The 20,516-nt window shown below is 38.4% G+C and overlaps 2 protein-coding genes across 8 annotated transcripts in view; one reads left to right on the top strand and one right to left on the bottom strand.

Annotated features, from left to right (window-relative positions):
• FAM114A1 (family with sequence similarity 114 member A1) overlaps window positions 1-4,854 on the bottom strand; it is a 114,194-nt gene extending 109,340 nt beyond the window's left edge. The window contains exon 1 of the mRNA XM_058722855.1: window positions 4,245-4,854. The gene's annotated coding sequence lies outside the window, so the exon portion shown is untranslated. The remainder of the gene's footprint in view (window positions 1-4,244) is intronic.
• The window catches only part of TLR1 (toll like receptor 1), a 43,672-nt gene extending 23,337 nt beyond the window's left edge, over window positions 1-20,335 (top strand). For 2 of the 7 annotated variants that reach the window (XM_058722844.1, XM_058722848.1), the window contains exon 2: window positions 17,689-20,335. In XM_058722844.1, coding sequence (XP_058578827.1) covers window positions 17,756-20,125 — 2,370 coding nt within the window. In that variant the 5' untranslated portion in view covers window positions 17,689-17,755 and the 3' untranslated portion in view covers window positions 20,126-20,335. The other 5 variants (XM_058722847.1, XM_058722845.1, XM_058722846.1 and 2 more) reach the window with 5 other exon arrangements.
• Window positions 20,336-20,516: the final 181 nt, after the last annotated feature.

Consider the following 20,516-nt stretch of genomic DNA (forward strand, 5'->3'; position numbering starts at 1 on the left):
CCAAAATTTGGCTGGAAAACTTTCAGTAATTAAGGGAGAATTAATGAAAAGGCAGATGTCCAGGTGATGCCATTTTTTATTCCTAGCCAGCTTGATAGGACACAATTTGAGCTCTAGGATCAGGTGGGTAGGAGGAATGGTGGTGTGGGGGAGAGTAGGGAGGGAGGGAAGGAAGCAGAGGCACTCCCCCCCCCCCCCAAACTAAGGCACTATGGTGATAGCATTGTTCTTGTCCTTATTGATTAAGAAACCATACTCTATACCCCTTCCTGATAAAAGCACTCAACAAACAAGGACTAGATGGGAACTTTCTCAGCCTGGTGAAAAGCATCAGTGAAACATTCCCAGCTAGCGTCATACTTAATGGTGCAATACTCCACGCTTTGCCCCCTAACATAAGGAACAAGATGAGGAGGTCTGGTCTCATCACCTCTATTCGACATTGTCCTGGAAATGCTAGCCATGACAATAAGGCAAGCACGTGTTATAAAAAAGCATGCATATTGGAAAAAAAGAAGATGACATTTTGCAGATGACACGATCTTGTTTGTAGAAAATATTTAGGAATCCACTAAAAAACTAATTAAAACTAATAAACAAGTGTAGCAAGGTTGCAGAGAAGATATACAAACGGCCAATCTACACATGAAAAGATGCTCAACATCATTAGGCATCGGGGAATTGCAAATTAAAACTGTAACGAAATACCACTTCATTCCCACTAAGAAGGCTATAGTAAAAGTCAGGCAATCACTAGTGTTAGCAAGGATGTGGAGAAATTGGAAGACTTTCACACTGCTGGTGGTAATGTAGAGTGGTGCAGCTGCTTTGGAAACAGCCTAGAACTTTTCAAAAGGCTAAACATAGCTACCAAATGATGCAGCAATTCCACACCTAAGTACATACCCAAGAGAAAATGTGTCCATAGAAAAACCTGTACCCAAATGTTCACAGCAGCATTATTCATAAAAGCTGTTAAGTGTAAGCAACTCAATTGTCCATCATCTTGTCAAGTAGATAAATAAAATGTGGTATATCCATACAATGGAAAATTATTTAGCAATAAAACATGAAACACTGATAGCAGCCTAATATGGATAAATCTTGAAAACACCAAGCTAAGTGAAGAGACCGATTACAAAGAAGGCCATATTGTAGATTCCATTTACATGAAATGTCCAGAATGGGCAAATCTATAGGGATTAGTACAATGTGTAGTGGCTTTCTAAAGTTGGAGCACATGCAGGTGTGGCCGGTGACAGCTAAGGCGTATGGTGTTTCTCTTTAGGGTGATGAAATATTCTAAATGGATTGTGGTAACAGTTGCGTAATTCTGTGAATATATTTAAAGCCATTGAATTGTGTACTTTAAGTGGGTAAACTTTTTTATGGTATGTGAGTTCTATCTCAATAAAGCTTCTGTTTAAAAAAGAAGAAAAAAACAACTATAGGTCATATCTTAGAGGCAGGATATTTACAATGCCCTAGATCCAAAGAGAATGCCTGGGTATGGAATTAGGGATGGGCAGAAACTGCTATTGAGAGAAGGTGAGGAGTGGCCTGGAGTGTAAGATATGGGAGCTCTATTTGAAGTTAGTTCTCTGGGCTGCTGTTAACTGGGCTTAGGTTTGTGCTTATTTGCATGGCTGTGATGACACTCCATCTAGACCTGGGCTTTCCAATATCTCCAGCCCACTGAGCACCTGAAGTGCAGGTAGTCCAAATAGGATGTGCTGTAGGTATAAAACACACACTGGATTCTGAAGACTTAGAATAAAGCACATATAAAATATCTCATTAATAATGTTTGATATTGATTACCTGTGGAAATAATATTTTGTAGCTATTAAAGTAAAATGTTAAACATTTTACAAAGAGGGGTGCCTGGGTGGCTCAATCGGTTAAGCATCAGACTTTGGATCAGGTCACGATCTCATGGTTCAAGCCCCACATCAGGCTCTGTGCTGACAGCTCAGAGCCTGGAGCCTGCTTGGGATTCTGTCTGTCTGTCTCTCTCTCTTTCTGCCTTTCCCCTGCTCATGCTCTGCCTCTCTCTCTCTCTCTCTCTCTCTCTCTCTCTCTCTCTCTCTCTCAAAAATAAATAAATAAATAAATACATACATAATAAACATTTAAAAAAATTTTTTACAAAGAAATTATATTCCTGAGAATTAAAGTTTTCTTTAGGACACATGGATCAATGCATGGGTATACATGATTACAAGTGTGTGTTCGTCCAATGGCAATAGGGAGGAAAGAAGGAGGTGGGTGGGCAATCAGAGTGGTGGGAGGAAATTTGAAGGGAATCACAGGACTTCAGAGTGCTCACAGGCTTTGCTTCCTGCCCTGTGGGCTTTCCTCTCCAGACCTGGTTCAAGGTCAAATACGTCTGGGAGCTGAATTCTTACTCAGAAACCACCTTTGTCTCCAGTGAAGGGTCTGAGGGAAGAAATGGTAAGAGTGGAGGAGGGGGAGGTTCATTCTTGCAGTTTCAGAAATATATTTATAGATACATTTCCCCTATTAAACAAAGTGTAGGGGCGTGGTAGGAGGAAACAGAGAGATACACAGAATATTAGAAGAACCCCAAGTTCTGAGTTAAGGGAAGTTGGCCTTGCTCACTGGGGAAAAAGAAGCTGATCACAGCAAAAAATTGTATCCAGTCTATGACTGCCCGTCATACAATACTAGGCTGGGGACAAGTTCTTTTTTTTTTTTTTTTTTTTTTTTTTTTTTTGGGGACAAGTTCTGAGGCAGACAGCTGCCATTTCTTAACCTTATTTGCCCATTTGTGGTGGTTGCTGATGAGGTTTTGGGGTGATGGTGGGGGGTCCGGAGCTGACAACCAAGAACATTCTTGAAGACGTCTTTGGTGCAAAAAAGATGATTTTATTAAAGCATGGGGACAGGACCCATGGGCAGTAAGAGCTGCCCAGGGACCATGAGGAGAGACTGGTTATAGGTTATGGAGTTGGGGGAGGTAAAGTCCAGGGGAAGTTTCCGATGAGATTTTCACATGCTAAAGATCCCAGGATACTGGAGGCCTAGCTATTGTCAAACTAAGGTTGTTTTCCCTCTAGCGAAGCATTAGCATTAAGACAATAGGGAGTCCCTGGAAAAAAAGCCTCAAGTATTTGTCTGGGCTGCAGGTTATAAGGAAATTTAATTTTTTTTTCCATTTCTTTCTGTCTTTGTTTCCCACATCAGTTGTTGCTTTTGTTATGTTAAAAGAATGGCACTATCAGAATGAATTCCTAGAGTGTGCAGACAACTAACCAGAAGGAGATGTATTCGACTTTACTGTTAGATAGTATGTTTCTCACATGGAGTTTTAAAAAATAACTTAAGTTTATTTATTCATTAGAGAGAGAGAGAGAGAACTTGACTCGGGGCTCCATCCCCTGGAACCGGGAGATCATAACCTGAGGTGAAATCAAGAGTCAGACGCTTAACTGACCGAGCCGCCCAGGTGCCCCTAAAAAAATCACTTTTTGATTAAGTTTGAAAATATCAATGGCAAAAAATTCAAGCACCAGACTGTCTCGGAAAACAAGTTTGTTAAAAACAAGGGACTAGTTAGCATCCATTCTCTATTAGCACATGAATGATCTTCTCTCTCTAGGAGTTTTAGCAGAGTGCGGATCTTGACCCCTCCCTCTTTAATGGGGGACTGATCAAAACGCAAGAATAGAAGCAAAGCATCTGAGACACAGCCAGGTCTGCTCTTCCTTTCTCAGCCCAGCCGCCACAATATGCATTTTGAATTCAGCCAATAATCATCTGTGGTTTATCAACAGCATGTTTTTCACTTTGCATAGAAACAGCAGTCAGCTCTCTAGAATGAAGGAGCCACAGAAATTCTATTTTAATACAGGCCTATCAATTAACCCACCAGCCCCTATTCTACATATGAATAGGAGAAAATTGGTTTACACTTCCTGTGTAATTTCAGTGGGATTCAGTAGATGGCATAAAAGAGCTTTTCTTCCCACCCCCAACATTTAAATGTAGTTGCTAGTGAAATAAATGTTCCAGGAAGTACTTAAATTTCCTACAGATTGCCAATGCGACCGACTGGCAGGTTTGTTGGTAAGCAGCAATATATATATTTTTTAATATCCTATAGAAAGAAAATAATGGTTTAACTAGTGATCAGACACAAAAATCTCAAAAGTCTCCGTGATTAAGAGACACTGTGGGTTTGGGGTGTTTTTCTAAGTGGGTTATTTCCGATGCGTACTTACTGTGGTTTGCACTAGCGTTTAATTATCAGCTGCTCATCCTAAGTCAGAGAAAGGTTTTTTTTGGCGTGTCTTTGTTTTTCTTTGGATGACACCTCATCGCGTGCATGGCTGGCTCTCAGGAGACGTATGTGAGTTGGAGGATGAATATTCCAGTCGCAAACACCTCAGGGTTTTCTTACAGAGCTTCTCTCTGTTGGTTTCAGATGGCATGGTTCTTCTTCCTGTCCTTCCCCGTTTCTCCCTTTACAATGAGAATGCTGCGGAAAAGGGGGTGTAGGTAAATTAGTCCTGGAGGTGGTGCTGTCCTATAACCCCTCTGTTTTATGGGCAGGTTTATTTTATTTCTCTGGGCTGTTCCACAAGATCTTCTTTTCTGTTTTCTCAAGCCACCGAAACCATTCTGGGTGCTACTAGTCAGATGGAATTGTAGATCTTGAAAATGTTTCCCAGGCTACACCCTCTTTGATCAAAAGAGTCGAAAGTAACTGCATCTTGGGACTTCTGGGTGGCTCAGTCCGTTAAGCTTTTAACTATTGATTTCAGCTCAGGTCACGATCTCCTAGTTGGTCAGATGGAGCTCTGTGTTGGGCTTCAGGCTGTCAGTGCAGATTCTCTCTCTCTCTCTCTCAAAATAAGTAAACTTAAAAAAAACAAAAAAAAAAAGGAAGTTCATCTTTACAATAAAAAGGAAAAGTTTGCAAAACCACTTAGGAAACAAAGCCAAAAAACTCTTGAACTGGTTCTGATCTTTTCAACTTAATAGCTAGTTGGCCTTGTGTAGAGAAGATTTGTAAATACTATTTGTGGTGCTGAACTTAATAGTGCCAGATTGATTGTATGGATTTTATCCATTCAATTTCCCCAAAGTCTCTAAAGATAATTCAAATTTATCGATGCATTGTCTCATATAAAGTGAGGCTAAATCTATCTTTTTTAAATGTTTATTTTTATGGAATACTTGGGTGGCTCAGTCAGTTAAGCCTCTGACTTCGGCTCAGGTCATGATCTCATGGTTCATGGGTTCAAACCCCATCTTGGACTCTGCTGACAGCTCAGAACCTGAAGCCTGCTTCGGATTCTGTGTCTCACTTTATCTCCGCCCCTTCCTGCTCGTGCTCTGTGTCTCTCAAAAGTAAATCAACACTAAAAAATGTTTTAATGTTTGTTTTTATTGGTGTATAGAAATGCCGCAGATTTCTGCATATTGATTTTTATACCCTGTGACTTTCCTGAACTTCACGTATCAGTTCTAGCAGTTTTGTGGTGGAGTCTTTGGGTTTTCCACATAGAGTATCATGTCATCTGCGAAGAGTGAAACTTTGACTTCTTTCTTGCTGATTTGAATGCCTTTTATTTCTTTTTGTTTTTTGATTGCTGAGGCTAGGACTCCTAGTACTATGTTAAACCACAGTGGTGAGAGTGAACATCCTTGTTCCTTAGGGGGAAAGCTCTGTTTTTCCCCTTTGAGGATGAGATTAGGGGTGTGTCTTCCATATATGGCTTTTATGATCTTGAGGTATGCTCCTTCTATCCCTATTTTCTTGAGGGTTTTCATCAAGAAAAGATGCTGTATTTTGTCAAATGCTTTCTCTGCATCTACCGAGAGGAGGTTCTTGCTTGTCCTTACTTTTATTGATGTGATGTATCACATTGATTGTTTTGCAGATTTTGAACCAGTTCTGCATCCCAGGTATAAATCCCACTTGGTCGTGGTGAATAATTTTTTTAATGTATTGTTGGATCTTATTGGCTAGTATCTTGTTGAGAATTTTTGCATCCATGTTCATCAGGGAAATTGGTCTATAGTTCTCCTTTTTAGTGGGGTCTTTGTCTGGTTTTAGAATCAAGGTAATGCTGGCCTTGTAGAATGAGTTTGGAAAATTTTCTTCCATTTCTATTTTTTGGAACAGTTTCAAAAGAGTACGTGCTAACTCTTCTTTAAATGTTTGGCAGAATTCCCCTGGAAAGCCATCTGGTGCTGAACTGTGGTTTGTTGGGAGAATTTTGATTACTAATTCGATTTCTTTACTGGTTATGGGTCTGTTCAGATTTCTATCTCTTCCTGTTTCAGTTTTGGTAGTTTACATGTTTCTAGGAATTTGTACGTTTCTTCCAGATTGCCCATTTTATTGGCATATAATTGTTCCTAATATTCACTTATTATTGTTTGTATTTCTGTTGTGTTGGTTGTGATCTCTCCTCTTTCAATCTTGATTTTATTTATTTGGGTCCTTTCCTTTTTCTTTTTAATCAAAGTAGCTAGTGGTTTATCAATTTTGTTAATTCTTTCAAAGAACCAGCTTCTGGTTTCACTGATCTATTCTACTGTGTTTTGTTATTGTTGTTTTGATAGTATTTATTTCTGCTCTAATCTTTATTATTTCCTGTCTCCTGCTGGTTTGGGGTTTTATTTGCTGTTCTTTTTCCTGCTCTTTAAGGTGTAAGGTTAAGATGTGTATCTCTGACCGTTCTTCCTTCTTTAGAAGGCCTGGATTGCTACATACTTCCCTCTTCTGACCACCTTTGCTGTGTCCCAGAGGTTTTGGGCTGTGGTGTTATCATTTTCATTGGCTTCCATGTACTTTCTAATTTCCTCTTTAGCTTCTTGGTTAGCCCATTCAGTCTTTAGTAGGATGGTCTTTAGTCTCCAAGTATTTGTTGTCTTTCCACATGTTTTCTTATGGTTGATTTCGAGTTTCAGAGCATTGTGGTCTGAAAATATGCACAATATTATCTCCGTCTTTTTGTACTTGTTGAGGGCTGATTTGTGTCCCGGTATGTGATCTGATCTGGAGAACATTCCATGAATGTGTATTCTGCTGCTTTAGGATGAAACGTTCTGAATATATCTGATAAGTCCATCCAGTCCAGTGTGTCATTCAAGGCCATTGTTTCCTTGTTGATTTTCTGTTTAGATGATCTGTCCATTGTTGTAAGTGGGGTATTGAAGTCCCCTACTATTATGGCATTGTTATCTATCAGTTTCTTTATGTTTGTGATTAATTGATTTGTATATTTGGGTGCTTTCACGTTTGGAGCATAAATGTTTACAATTGTTAGATCTTCTTAGTGGATAGACTCCTTAATTATGATATAAAGCCTTCTTCATCTCTTGTTACAGTCTTTATTTTAATGTCTGGATTGTCTGATATAAGTGTGGCTACTCCGGCTTTCTTTTGGTGACCATTAGCATGATAGATGGTTCTCCATCCCCTTACTTTCAATCTGAAGGTTTCTTTGGTCTAAAATGGGTCTCTTGTAAACAGCATGTAGATGGATATTGTTTTCTTATCCATTCTGTTACCCTGTGTCTTTTGATTGGAGCATCCGGTCCATTGACGTTTAGAGTGAGTGCTGAAAGATATGAATTTATTGCCATTATGTACCCTGTAGAGTTGGAGTTTCTAGTGGTGTTCTCTGGTCCTTTCTAGTCTTTGTTGCTTTGGTCTTTTTTTTAAAATCTTTTCTTCCCTTAGAGAGTCCCCCTTAAAATTTCTTACAGGGCTGGTAAGTGGTAAAGTGGTCACGAACCACTTTAATTTTTGTTTGTCTGGGAAACTTTTTATCTCTCCTTCTATTTTGAATGACAGTCTTGCTGGATAAAGAATTCTTGGCTGTATATTTTACCAATTCTGCACTTTGAATATATCCTGCCACTCCTTTCTGGCTTGCCAAGTTTCTGTGGATAGGTCTGCTGTGAACCTGATCTGTCTTCCCTTGTAGGTTAAGGACTCTTTTTCCCTTTCTGCTTTCATGATTCTTTCTTGGCCTGAGTCTTTTTTGAATTTGGCTATGATATCCCTTGTTGATGGACAGTTTTTGTTGAACCTAATGGGAGTCCTCTGTGCTTTCTGGATTTTAATGTCTGTGTCTTTCCCCAGGTTAGGAAAGGTTTCCACTATGATTTGCTCACATAACCGTTCTACCCCTTTTTCTTTCTCTTCATCTTCTGGGACCCCTCTGATTCTGATGTAGTTCCTTTTTAATGAGTCACTGATTTCTCTAATTCTTAAATTGTGCTCTTTTGCCTTAGTCTCCCTCTTTTTTCTGCTTCATTGTTCTCCATAAGTTTTCCTCTCTATTGCTGATTCTCTGCTCTGCCTCATCCATCCTTGCTGCTGTGGCATCCATCAAGATGGCAGCTCGGTTATAGCATTTTTTATTTCATTCTGACTAGCTTTTATCTCCGCAGAAAGGGATTCTAATCTGTTTTCAATCCCAGCTGGTATACTTATTATCGTGATTCTAAATTCTGGTTCAGACATCTTGCTTGTATCTGTGTTGATTAAGTCCCTGGCTGTCCTTTCTTCCTGTTCTTTCTTTTGGGGTGAATCCCTTCATTTTGTAATTTTGAAGGAAGAAAAGGAATTAATAAGGTAAAAAAGATTAAAATTAAAAAATTAAGAACAACACAAAAAAATCAAATAAAGGATGCTAAATCCTGGGTGTGTCCTGATTTGGTTGTTGAAAGGAGCTTGATAGGTTAGAGAAAAAAAAAGGGAAAGAAAAGAAAAGAAAAGAAAAGAGGAAAATGCTTGCAAATTTGAAAAAAAATGAATACAATTAAATTGAGTAAAATGAAATAATGGAAGTAAAAAATAAAATTTGAAAATTTTACAAAAAAGTAAAAAGATATAGTAGAGAAAAATTAAAGAAAAATATTTTTAACGGAATGGAAACTAAAAATAATTTTTTTCTCTTTTTGTACTCAAGAATAAGAAAAGAAAAAAAAATTGGATAGATGGACCAGCAAAAAGACTGAAGTATCATTGAAATTACATCGGTTTCCCCTGGAAGTCGAACTATGAAGCACTTTATAATCTGTAAACTAAGCAGGTGGAGAGACTTGTGTTGTTCTTGAAGAGTGAGGTTGGCCAAGTTGGGCAGAGCTCAGTGTAATGGCTCCATTTTCCACTAGAAGGCACTGCGTAGCTTACTGGGATGGATTGTTGTGGCACTTGTAGGTGTGTATGCACATGCGCAGGAGGGGTGAAGATGGCATCACCCCGCTGCCCAGTCTCTAGTATCAGAACTCTGTACTTATAGTTTGTCTCTGTACTCTTTCCGACCAGCAGTTGCACACCCTTCCTTTGTCTCCAGCTTTCCCCTCCCTGTTTTTATATTATTCTTGCTTCCTTTCCCTTATGTTCATCTGTTTTGTATCTTAAATTCCACATATAAGTGAAATCGTAGATTTGTCTTTCTCTGACTTATTTCACTTGCCATAATACAATCTAGTTCCATCCATGCTGTTGCAAATGGCAAGACTTCATTATTTTTCATTGCCAAGTAACATTCCATTGAATATATATGCCACACCTTCTTTATCCATTCATCAGCTGATGGACATTTGGCCTCTTTCCATAATTTGGCTATTTTCGATAGTGCTGCTATAAACATGGGGGTGCAGGTGCCCCTTCAAATCAGCATTTTTGTATCCTTTGAATGAATACCTATTAGTGCAATTGTTGGGTCATAGAGTAGTTCTATTTTTTTTTGAGGAACCTCCATACTGTTTTCTAGAGTGGCTGCACCAGTTTGAATTCCCACCAGCAGTGCAAAAGGGTTCATCTTTCTCTGCATCCTCACCAACATCTGTTGTTGCCTGAGTTGTTAATTTTAGCCATTCTGACAGGTGTGAGGTGGTATCTCATTGCGGTTTTGATTTTCATTTCCCTGATAATAAGTGATGTTGAGCATTTTTCATGTGTCTTTTAGCCACCTGGAGGTCTTCTTTGGAAGAAGAGAAGGAAAGAAAATCTTTTGCCCATTTCTTCACTGGATTATTTGGGTTTATTTTGGGGGGGGTGTTGATTTTGATAAGTTTTTTATAGATTTTGGATACTAACCCTTTACCTAATATGTCTTTTGCAAATATCTTCTCCCATTCTGTCGGTTGCCTTTTAGTTTTGCTGATTGTTTCCTTCGCTGTGCAGAAGCTTTTTATCTTGATGAGGTCCCAATGGTTCATTTGCTTTTGTTTCCCATACTTCGAGAGACACATCAAGTAAGAAGTTATGGGACTGAGGTCAAAGAGGTTGTTGCCTGTTTTCTCCTCTAGGATTTGGATGGCTTCCTGTCTTACGTTTAGGTATTTCATCCATTTTGAGTTTATTTTTGTGTATGGTGTAAGAAAGTTGTCCAGTTTTCCCAACACTATTTGCTGAAGAGACTTTTCTTTTCTATTGGATATTTTTTCCTGCTTTGTCAAAGATTAGTTGGTCATAGGTTTGTGGGTCTATTTCTGGATTCTGGAAAACTATTCTGGGTTCTTGATCTATGTGTCTGTTTTTGTGTCAGTACCAGACTGTCTTGATGATTACAGCTTTGAAATACAGCTTGAAGTCTGGAATTGTGATGCCTCCAACTTTGGTTATCTTTTTCAGGATTGATTTGGCTATTTGGGGTCTATTATGGATCCATACAAATTCTAGTATTGTTTGTTTGAGCTCTGTGAAAAATGCTATTGGTATTTTGATAGGTATTGCATTAAATGTGTACACTGTTTTGGGTAGTATAGACATTTTAACAATATTTATTCTTCCAATCCACAAGCGTGGAATGTTTTTCCATTTTTTGTGTCTTCTTTAATATCTTTCATCAGCTTTCTATAGTTTTCAGTGTATAGATTTTTCACCTCTTTGGTTCGGCTTATTCCTAGGTATTTTATGTTTTTTGGTGCAATTGTAAATGGGATCGATTCCTTGATTTCTCTTTCTGCTGCTTCCTTATTGGTGTACAGAAATGCAACTGAGGGGCACCTGGGTGGCTCAGTCAATTAAGCATCTGATTTCAGTTCAGGTCATGATCTCGCAGTTCGTGTGTTCAAGCTCCATGTTGGGCTCTGTACTGACAGCTCAGAGCCTGGAGTCTCCTTTGGATTCTGTGTCTCCCTCTCTCTATGCCCCTCCCCTGCTCATGATCTGTCTCTCTAGCTCTCTTAAAAATAAATAAAACATTTAAAAATTTTTTTATAAAACCACACTAAAAAAGTGCAACCGATTTCTGTAATTGATTTTATATCCTGCAACTTTCCTGAGTTACATATTAGTTCTAGCAGGACTTGATAAGAGTCTTCTGGGTTTTCCACATAGGGTATCATGTCATCTGCGAAGAGTGAAACTTTGAATTCCTTCTTGCCAATTTAGATGCCTTTTATTTCTTTGCATTGTCCAATTTCTGAGGCTAGGACTTCTGGTACTATGTTGACTAACAGTAGTGAGAGTGGACATCCTTGTCGTGTTCCTGACCTTAGGGGGAAAGCTCTCAGTTTTTCCCCATTGAGGATGATATTAGGGGTGTGTCTTTTGTATATGGCTTTTATGATCTTGACGTATGATCTCTCTATCCCTACTTTCTTGAGGGTTTTTATTAAGAAAGGATGCTGTATTTTGTCAAATGCTTTCTCTGCATCTCTTGAGAGGATCATGTGATTCTTATCCTCTCTTTTATTAATGTGATATATCACATTGACTGATTTGCAGATATTGAACAAGACCTGCAGCCCAGGAATAAATCCCACTTGATCGTGGTGAATATTTCTTTTAATGAATTGTTGGATCCAGTTTGCTAGTATCTTGTTGAGAAATTTTGCATCTATGTTCATCAGAGAAATTGGTCTATAATTCTCCTTTAGTGGAGTCTTTGGTTTTGGAATCGAGGTAGTGCTGGCCTCAAAGAATGAGTTTGGATGTTTTCCTTCCATTTCTATTTTTTGGAACAGCTTCAAGAGAATAGGTGTTTACTCTTCTTTATATGTTTGGTGGAATTCCCCTGGAACGCCATCTGGCACTGGACTCTGTTTGGAAATTTTTGATTACTGATTGAATTTCTTTACTCATTATGGGGTCTGTTCAAATTTTCTACGTCTTCTTGTTTCAGTTTTGGTAGTTTACATGTTTCTAGGAATTTGTCCATTTCTTCCAGATTGCCCAATTTGTTGGCCTATAATTGTTCATAATATTCTCTTATTATTTTTTGTATTTCTGAGGTGTTGGTTGTGATCTCTCCTCTTTCATTTGTGATTTTATTTATTGGGGCCCTTTCCTTTTTCTTTTTGATCAGTCAGGCTAGGCATTTACCTGTTTTGTTAATTCTTTCAAAGAACCAGCTCCTGGATTTGTTGACCTGTTCTACTGCTTTTTTAAAAATTTTGATATCATTGATTTCTCCTCTAATCTTTATCATTTCCCTTCTTCTTCTGGTTTTGGGTATTATTTGCTGTTCTTTTTCTGGCTCTTTAAGGTATAAGATTAGGTTATGTATTTGAGACTTTCTTCCTTCTTTAGGAAGTCCTGGATTGCTGTATACTTCCCTCATATGACTGCCTTTGTTGCATCCTAAACGATTGGGGCTGTTGTGTTTTCATTTTTATTGGCTTTCACACACTTTTTAATTTCCTCTTTAATTTCTTGGTTAACCCATTCATTCTTTAGTAGGTTGTTCTTCAATCTCCAAGTATTCATGGTCTTTCCATTTTTTCTTGTGATTTGTTTCAAGTTTCATAGCATTGTGGCCTGAAAATATGCAAGGTATGATCTCGATCTTTTTTACTTGTTGAGGGCTGATCTGTGTCCCAGTATGTGATCTATTCTGGAGAATATTCCATGTGTATTTGAGAAGAATGTGTATTCTGCTGCTGTAGGATAAAATGTTCTGACTGTATCTGTTAAGTCTATCCAGTCAAGTGTATCATTCAAAGCCCTTCTTTCCTTCTTGATTTTCTGCTTAGATGATCTGTCCATTGCTGTATGTGGGGTGTTGAATTCCTTGCTATTATGGTATTGTTTTCAATGAGTGTCTTTATGTTTGTGATTAATTGATTTATATATTTGGGTGCTTCATGTTGGGGACATAAATTGTTACAATTGTTAGATCTTGGTGGATAGACCCCTTAATTATGATATAATACCCTTATTCATCTCTTGTTACGGTCTCTATTTTAAAATCTAGATCGTCTGATATAAGTATGGCTGCTCCAGCTTTCTTTTAATGACCATTAGCATGATAAGACTGTTCTCCATCCCCTTCCTTTCAATCTGCAGGTGTCTCTAGGTCTAAAATGGGTCTCTTATAAGCAGCATATAGATGGGTCTTGTTTTCTTATCCATTCTGATACCCTATGTCTTTTGATTGGAGCATTTAGTTTATTGACATTTAGAGTGAGTACTTAAGATATGAATTTAGTGCCAGTGTGTTGCCTGTAGAATTGGCGTTTCTGGTGATGTTCTCTGGTCCTTTCTAGTCTTTGTTGCTTTTGTTTTTTTTTTGTTTTGTTTCATCTTTTCTCTATTCAAGGAGTCCCCCTTAAAAATTTTTGCAGGGTTGGGGCGCCTGGGTGGCGCAGTCGGTTAAGCGTCCGACTTCAGCCAGGTCACGATCTCGCGGTCTGTGAGTTCGAGCCCCGCGTCAGGCTCTGGGCTGATGGCTCGGAGCCTGGAGCCTGTTTCCAATTCTGTGTGTCTCCCTCTCTCTCTGCCCCTTCCCCGTTCATGCTCTGTCTCTCTCTGTCCCAAAAATAAATAAAAACCGTTTAAAAAAAAATAATCCTTTCAAAAATTTTTGCAGGGTTGGTTTAGTGGTTATGAACTTCTGTAGTTTTTGTTTGTATGGGAAACTATCTCTCTTTGTATTTTGTTTGCTTTTTTTTAAAAAAATTTTTTTTAACGTTTATTTATTTTTGAGACAGAGAGAGACAGAGCATGAACAGGGGAGGAGCAGAGAGAGAGGGAGACACAGAATCTGAAACAGGCTCCAGGTTCTGAGCTGTCAGCACAGAGCCTGATGCGGGGCTCGAACTCACGGACCGTGAGATCATGACCTGAGCTGAAGTCGGACGCTTAACTGACCAAGCCACCCAGGCGCCCCTCTCTTTGTATTTTGAATGACAGTCTTGTGGGATAAAGAATTCTTGGCTGCATATTTTTCCTCTTCAGTACATTGAATAGATCCTGCCACTCCTTTCTGGCCTGCTAAGTTTCTGTGTATAGGTCTACTGTGAACCAGATATGTCTTCTCTTATAGGTTAAGTACTTTTTTCCCCTTGCTGCTTTCATAATTCTTTCTTTGTCTGTGTATTTTGTGTATTTGACTATGATATGCCTTGTTGATGGTCAATTTTTGTTGAATCTAATGGGAGTTCTCTGTGCTTCTTGGATTTTGGTGTTGGTGTCCTTGACCAGATTAGGAAAATTTTCCACTGTAATTTGCTCACACAAACCTTCTGCCCCCTTTTTTCTCTCTTCATCTTATGGGACTCCTATGATTCAGATGTTATTCCTTTTTAATAAGTCACTGAGTTCTCTAAGTCTTATATCATGCACTTTTGCCTCTGTTTCCCTCTTTTTTTCTACTTCATTACTCCATAATTTTGTCTTATATATTGATGATTCACTGCTCTGCTTCATCCATTTTTGCCATTGTGGCATGGATTTGAGATTGCATCTTGGTTACAGCCTTTTTAATTTCATCCTGACCAGATTTTACTTCTTTTATCTCCACAGAAAGTGATTCTATGCTTTTCTCAACCCCAGCTAGTATTCTTTTTGCCACGGTTCTATATTCTAGTTCATACATTTTGCTTACATCTGCGTTGATTAAGCCCCTGACTGTCATTTCTTCTGCTCTTTCTTTTGGGGTGAATTTCTTTGTTTTATCATTTTGGAGGAAGAAAAAAACTAATAAAATAAATTAAAAATTAAAAAATTAAAAGCAAAACAAATCAAATAAAGGAAACTAGATCCTAGCTGTGTTTTGGTCTGCTTGTTGAAAGAAGCTTGATAGAATACAGAAAAATTGGAAAGAAAAGAAAGAAAAGGAAAAAACGTTAAGAAAATTTTAAATTCAAAAAATTATGTAGTAAAATAGAATAAAATGAAATCAAGAAAATGAAATAGAATAAAAGTTTAAAAATAATAAAAAATAATGAAAATAATTAAACATTTTAATTAAAAAAATAAAATAAAAATAAAATTTTCTCTTTATACAAGACAAAGAAAAAGAAAAAAAAAAACAATTTAAGCAAAAAAAAAAAAAATGAATAAATGAACCAGCAAACACAGTGAAACTTGAATGAAGTTAAATTCAGTTTCCCCTAGAACTGAAACTATGAACTATGTCCTAGAACTGGACACTTTGCAGATGGAGTGACTTATGCTCATCTTCTAGAGGTTGTTCTTGGAGAGAACAGTTGGGCGGGGCTTGGTGTAACATCTGCCTTCTCCACTAGGTGGTGCTGCTTAGCTTACTGGCGTGGATCAGCATGGCGGGCATGCTCATGCCCATGTGCATGCATGGGAGAGGTGGAAATGGCTTCACTCAGCTCCCTATTCTCTGGCACAGGAACTTCACGCTCTCACTGATCCATGATCAAGCACCCCTTCTTTGTCTCAGGCCTCTGTCCATTCCCTGCCTCTAACCTGTCGGTGTCCAAGCTATCCACCTCCCAGGTGGCACCTCCTTCCAGAGTTTTATCTTAGATGGGGTTGTGTTTCAAAACCCCACACTTCAGAGATCTATGCAGCTTGGATCCACACTGACTCTCTGGGGGAGGGTCTTGCTGAACAATGGCCAGGTACCGACTTGCCCCAGAAAACATTCATGAGATCACACAGTGGCAGAAGTTCAGAGATTATGGTATATCACAACACACAACTAGTGCCAGGTTTCATCCCACTCTGGAGTCATTTTCCCAATCCCAGCAAACATGGCTGCTCTCCAGGGTCCGCTGGGAACTTTGCCTTTGGGGAGGCTTTATGGCCTCTACCAAATGGTTTCCAAGCAGGGGAACCATTTCTCTCCATTGCACAGGGACTCCTCAGAAGCTGCTGCCTGCATCTGGGGATTCGCCCTACTTCCTTACCGGAGTATCACCAGGCACTGAACTCCAGAACTTCAGACTTTGTGCTCCATTGTTTATAGAATCTTGGTGTTATTGAAACTCTCCTTTCTCCCCATCAGTGGTTTTGGGCAACACATTTCTTGTTCAGTCCTCTGTATTTTCACTCTTTCTCTCTCTCTCCTACTACTTTCGGGCAAGTATTTTTCCTTCACTCTCCTGATGCACTGCAGTCTCCTCCTTTCTCTATCTTCTGTCTGCAAAAAGAGCTCCTTACCCTCTGTGGCTTTTCTCTCCCCCAGTTCACCTCTCCACACCGTGTACCTGCTGAGTTCTGTGGCTCAGGTTATGCAGATTATTGTGTTAATCCTCAGATCAATTTTCTAGGTGTACAAAATGGTTTGGTGCTGATCTAGCTTCATTGCAGAGATGAGACGAGCTGAGGGTCTTCAAGCTGCTCCACCATCTTATATCCTCCCTTCCTACCATTATTCTTGATTCATTTACTCTGCTTAAGTTTTCCATGTCATTTACTACTCCGTGAAATTACATTTAGTCATTTGTTTTCTGTCTACCCACCAGAGAATAAACCCCTTGAGAATTAGGGCTTTATTTTTCTCACGGCTTTATCTCTAGTTCCTAAAACATGGCCAGTTGATTATCAATAAATACTGGATGAATAAACAAATGGATGCATAAATGGATTTTGAGAGACCTTTAGTTATCTAATTACCTTTTGAATAATACCAAAGTTAGGCATGAAGCCATGTGTAAATAGTAGAAAGTAATGCAAGAAAGCCTGAATTCAACCCCATGTGAAAGGAACTCTTAAGAAAGCCATGAGGTGGTGCATGTCAAAAGTAGAAAACATACCAGCTGTGAATCCTAGCTTGAATTCTATATGATCTTGGGAAGGTTGTGGTCAGTGGACTTTCCATAAATATGTAAAACTACCTGTATTAGTTTCCTGTGGCTGCTATAACAAATTACCATACACTTGGTGGCTAAAAACAACAGAAATTTATTCTCTCATGGTTCTGGAGACCAGAAGTCTAAAATCAAGGTGTTGGTAGCACTAAGCTCTCTCTAAAGCCTCTTTCAGCTTCTGGTAGCTGTCGGCATTCCTTGGTTTGTGGCTGTATCTGCTCCAATTTCTGCCTCCGTCTTCAGATGGCCTTCTCTGTGTCTCTATTATCTCCATCAAATATCCCTCTGCTTTTCTCTTATAAGAACGCTTGTCACTGGATTTAGAGACCACCTGGATAATCCAGGATGATCCCCTCATCTAAAGATCCTTAACTTAGTCATCTCTACAAAGATCCTTTTTCCAAATTAGGTAATATTCACAGTTTCTGGTGATTAGGACAGAGTTACAAGGTGTATATCTTTTGGGTGACATCACCATTCAACCATTACACCATGCATATTAAAAGTTATTTGATTAGAGGTAGTATAATTGTTTATCAATATGTGTATTTCCCTGGTTTCAGATTGTGTGACTTCAAAGAATGTAGACTTCATTTTATGAGTCCCTAGGAAAAAATGTTTCATGCCAGTCATGCCTAGTTTAATACAATTATTTAAAGTGGGTTTTTTTTTTTTTTTTAGGATTTGTACCTGTATCAAGATGCTCTAAAGGATAACAACTATTCTTAGGAATGTCTAATATTACAAAATGATGAAAACTAATTCTAGCATCTTCCATTTTGCCATCATCTTCATGTTAATACTTGAGACCAAAATCCAACTGACTGATGAAAGTGAATTTTTGGTTGACAGATCACAATCAAGTCTCTTTCATGTTCCCAAAAACCTATCCCTGAAAACAACAATCTTAAATATATCACAAAACTATATATCTGAGCTTCGGACTTCTGACATCGTATCACTATCAAAGCTAAGGATTTTGATAGTTTCTCATAACAGAATTCAATATCTTGATATTAGTGTTTTCAAATTCAACCAGGAATTGGAATATTTGGATTTGTCCCACAATGAATTGTGGAAGATTTCTTGCCATCCTACTGTGAATCTCAAGCATTTAGACCTCTCATTTAATGCATTTGTTGGCCTACCCATATGCAAAGAGTTTGGCAATATGTCTCAACTAGAATTTCTGGGGTTGAGTGCCACACAATTACAAAAATCTAGTGTGCTACCAATTGCTTCTTTGCATATAAGTAAGGTTTTACTGGTCTTAGGAGACACTTATGGGGAAAAAGAAGACCCTGAGAGCCTTCAAAACTTTAATATAGAAAGTCTACACATTATTTTCCCCACAAGAAAAGAATTCAGTTTTATTTTGGATGTATCAGTCAGCACAGCAGTAAGTCTGGAACTTTCCAATATCAAATGTGTGCTAGATGATAACGGGTGTTCTTATTTCCAAAATGTTCTGTTAAAACTTCAGAACAACTCAAGGTTATCAAATCTTACTTTAAACAACATTGAAACAACTTGGAATTTTTTCATTATGATCATCCAGTTGGTTTGGCATACAAGCATAAAGTATTTCTCAATTTCAAATGTAAAACTACAAGGTCACCTTGACTTCAGAGATTTTGATTATTCGAACACTTCACTGAAGGCCTTCTCTATACACCAAGTGGTCACTGATGTGTTCAGTTTTCCACAAAGTTATATCTATGAAATCTTTTCAAATATGAACGTCCAAAATTTCACAGTGTCTGGTACACATATGGTCCACATGGTTTGTCCATCCCAAATTAGCACATTTTTATATTTGGATTTTTCTAATAATCTCTTAACAGATGTGGTTTTCAAAAATTGTGGAAACTTGGCTAAATTAGAGACACTTAGTTTACAAATGAATCAATTAAAAGAACTTGCAAGTATAGTTTATATGACCAAAGAGATGAAGTCTCTACAACAATTGGATGTTAGTCAGAATTCTCTAAGGTATGATAAAAATGAAGGAGATTGCTCTTGGACTACAAGTTTATTAAGTTTAAATATGTCTTCAAATATACTTACTGACTCTGTTTTCAGATGTTTACCTCCTAAGATCAAGGTACTTGATCTTCACAATAACCAAATAAGAAGCATTCCTAAACCAATCATGAAACTAGAAGCTTTGCAAGAACTCAATGTTGCCTCCAATTCCTTAGCCCACCTTCCTGACTGTGGAGCTTTTAGCAGCCTTTCTGTACTGATCATTGACCATAATTCAATTTCCAACCCATCAGCTGATTTCTTCCACAGCTGCCAGAAGATTAGGTCCATAAGAGCAGGAAACAATCCATTCCAATGCACCTGTGAGCTAAGAGAATTTATCCAGAGTATAGGCCAAGTATCAAGTGAAGTGGTAGAGGGTTGGCCTGATTCTTATAAGTGTGACTATCCAGAAAGCTATAAAGGAACCCCACTAAAGGACTTTCGTGTGTCTCAGTTATCCTGCAACACAGCTCTGTTGCTTGTCACCATTGGGGTCACTGTGTTGGTGTTGACTGTTACTGTGACTGCCCTCTGTATGTACTTTGATCTGCCCTGGTATCTCAGGATGGTGTGTCAGTGGACCCAGACCCGGCACAGGGCAAGGAACCTACCCTTAGAAGAACTCCAAAGAACCCTTCAGTTCCACGCTTTTATTTCATATAGTGGGCATGATTCTGTGTGGGTGAAGAGTGAATTACTACCAAACCTAGAAAAAGAAGACCTAAGGATTTGTCTCCATGAGAGAAACTTTGTTCCTGGCAAGAGCATTGTGGAGAATATCATCAACTGCATTGAGAAAAGTTACAAGTCCATTTTTGTTTTGTCTCCCAACTTTGTTCAGAGTGAGTGGTGTCATTATGAACTCTACTTTGCCCACCACAATCTATTTCATGAAGCTTTTGATAACTTAATTTTGATCTTGCTGGAGCCTATTCCACAGTATTCCATTCCCAGCAGCTATCACAAGCTCAAAAATCTCATGGCACGAAGGACTTATTTGGAATGGCCCAAGGAGAAGAGCAAACATGGACTTTTTTGGGCTAACCTAAGAGCAGCTATTAATATTAAATTGATGGAGCAAGCAAAATAAATAGATCACACATAGATCAAAAAATATATGTGTGCTGCTTTTGGAAAAATGTTGCTGCTTTTGGAAGTTCCAACAATGACTTTATTTTCATCAACACAAATCTAAATGCAATTTTGAATGTGTGATGCAGATAAACACAAGTACTTTCAGGCTCCAGTTCACCATTTACATATGGCAATGAAAATTAATGAACTAATTGTAAACAGTTAATGTCTAACACATGAAGAACTCATTTTTTCTTTTCTTCTCCCTTCCTTCCTTCCTTCCTTCCTTCCTTCCTTCCTTCCTTCCTTCCTTCCTTCCTTCCTTCCTTCCTTCTTTCCTTCCTTCCTTCCTTCCTCTAGCCCTGAATTCATTGAATTTGTCATGTAATCAAGATAAGTAGCTGTTT

The sequence above is a fragment of the Neofelis nebulosa genome, chromosome 3, assembly GCF_028018385.1.
Source record: "Neofelis nebulosa isolate mNeoNeb1 chromosome 3, mNeoNeb1.pri, whole genome shotgun sequence".
NCBI classification, from domain to species: Eukaryota; Metazoa; Chordata; class Mammalia; order Carnivora; family Felidae; genus Neofelis; species Neofelis nebulosa.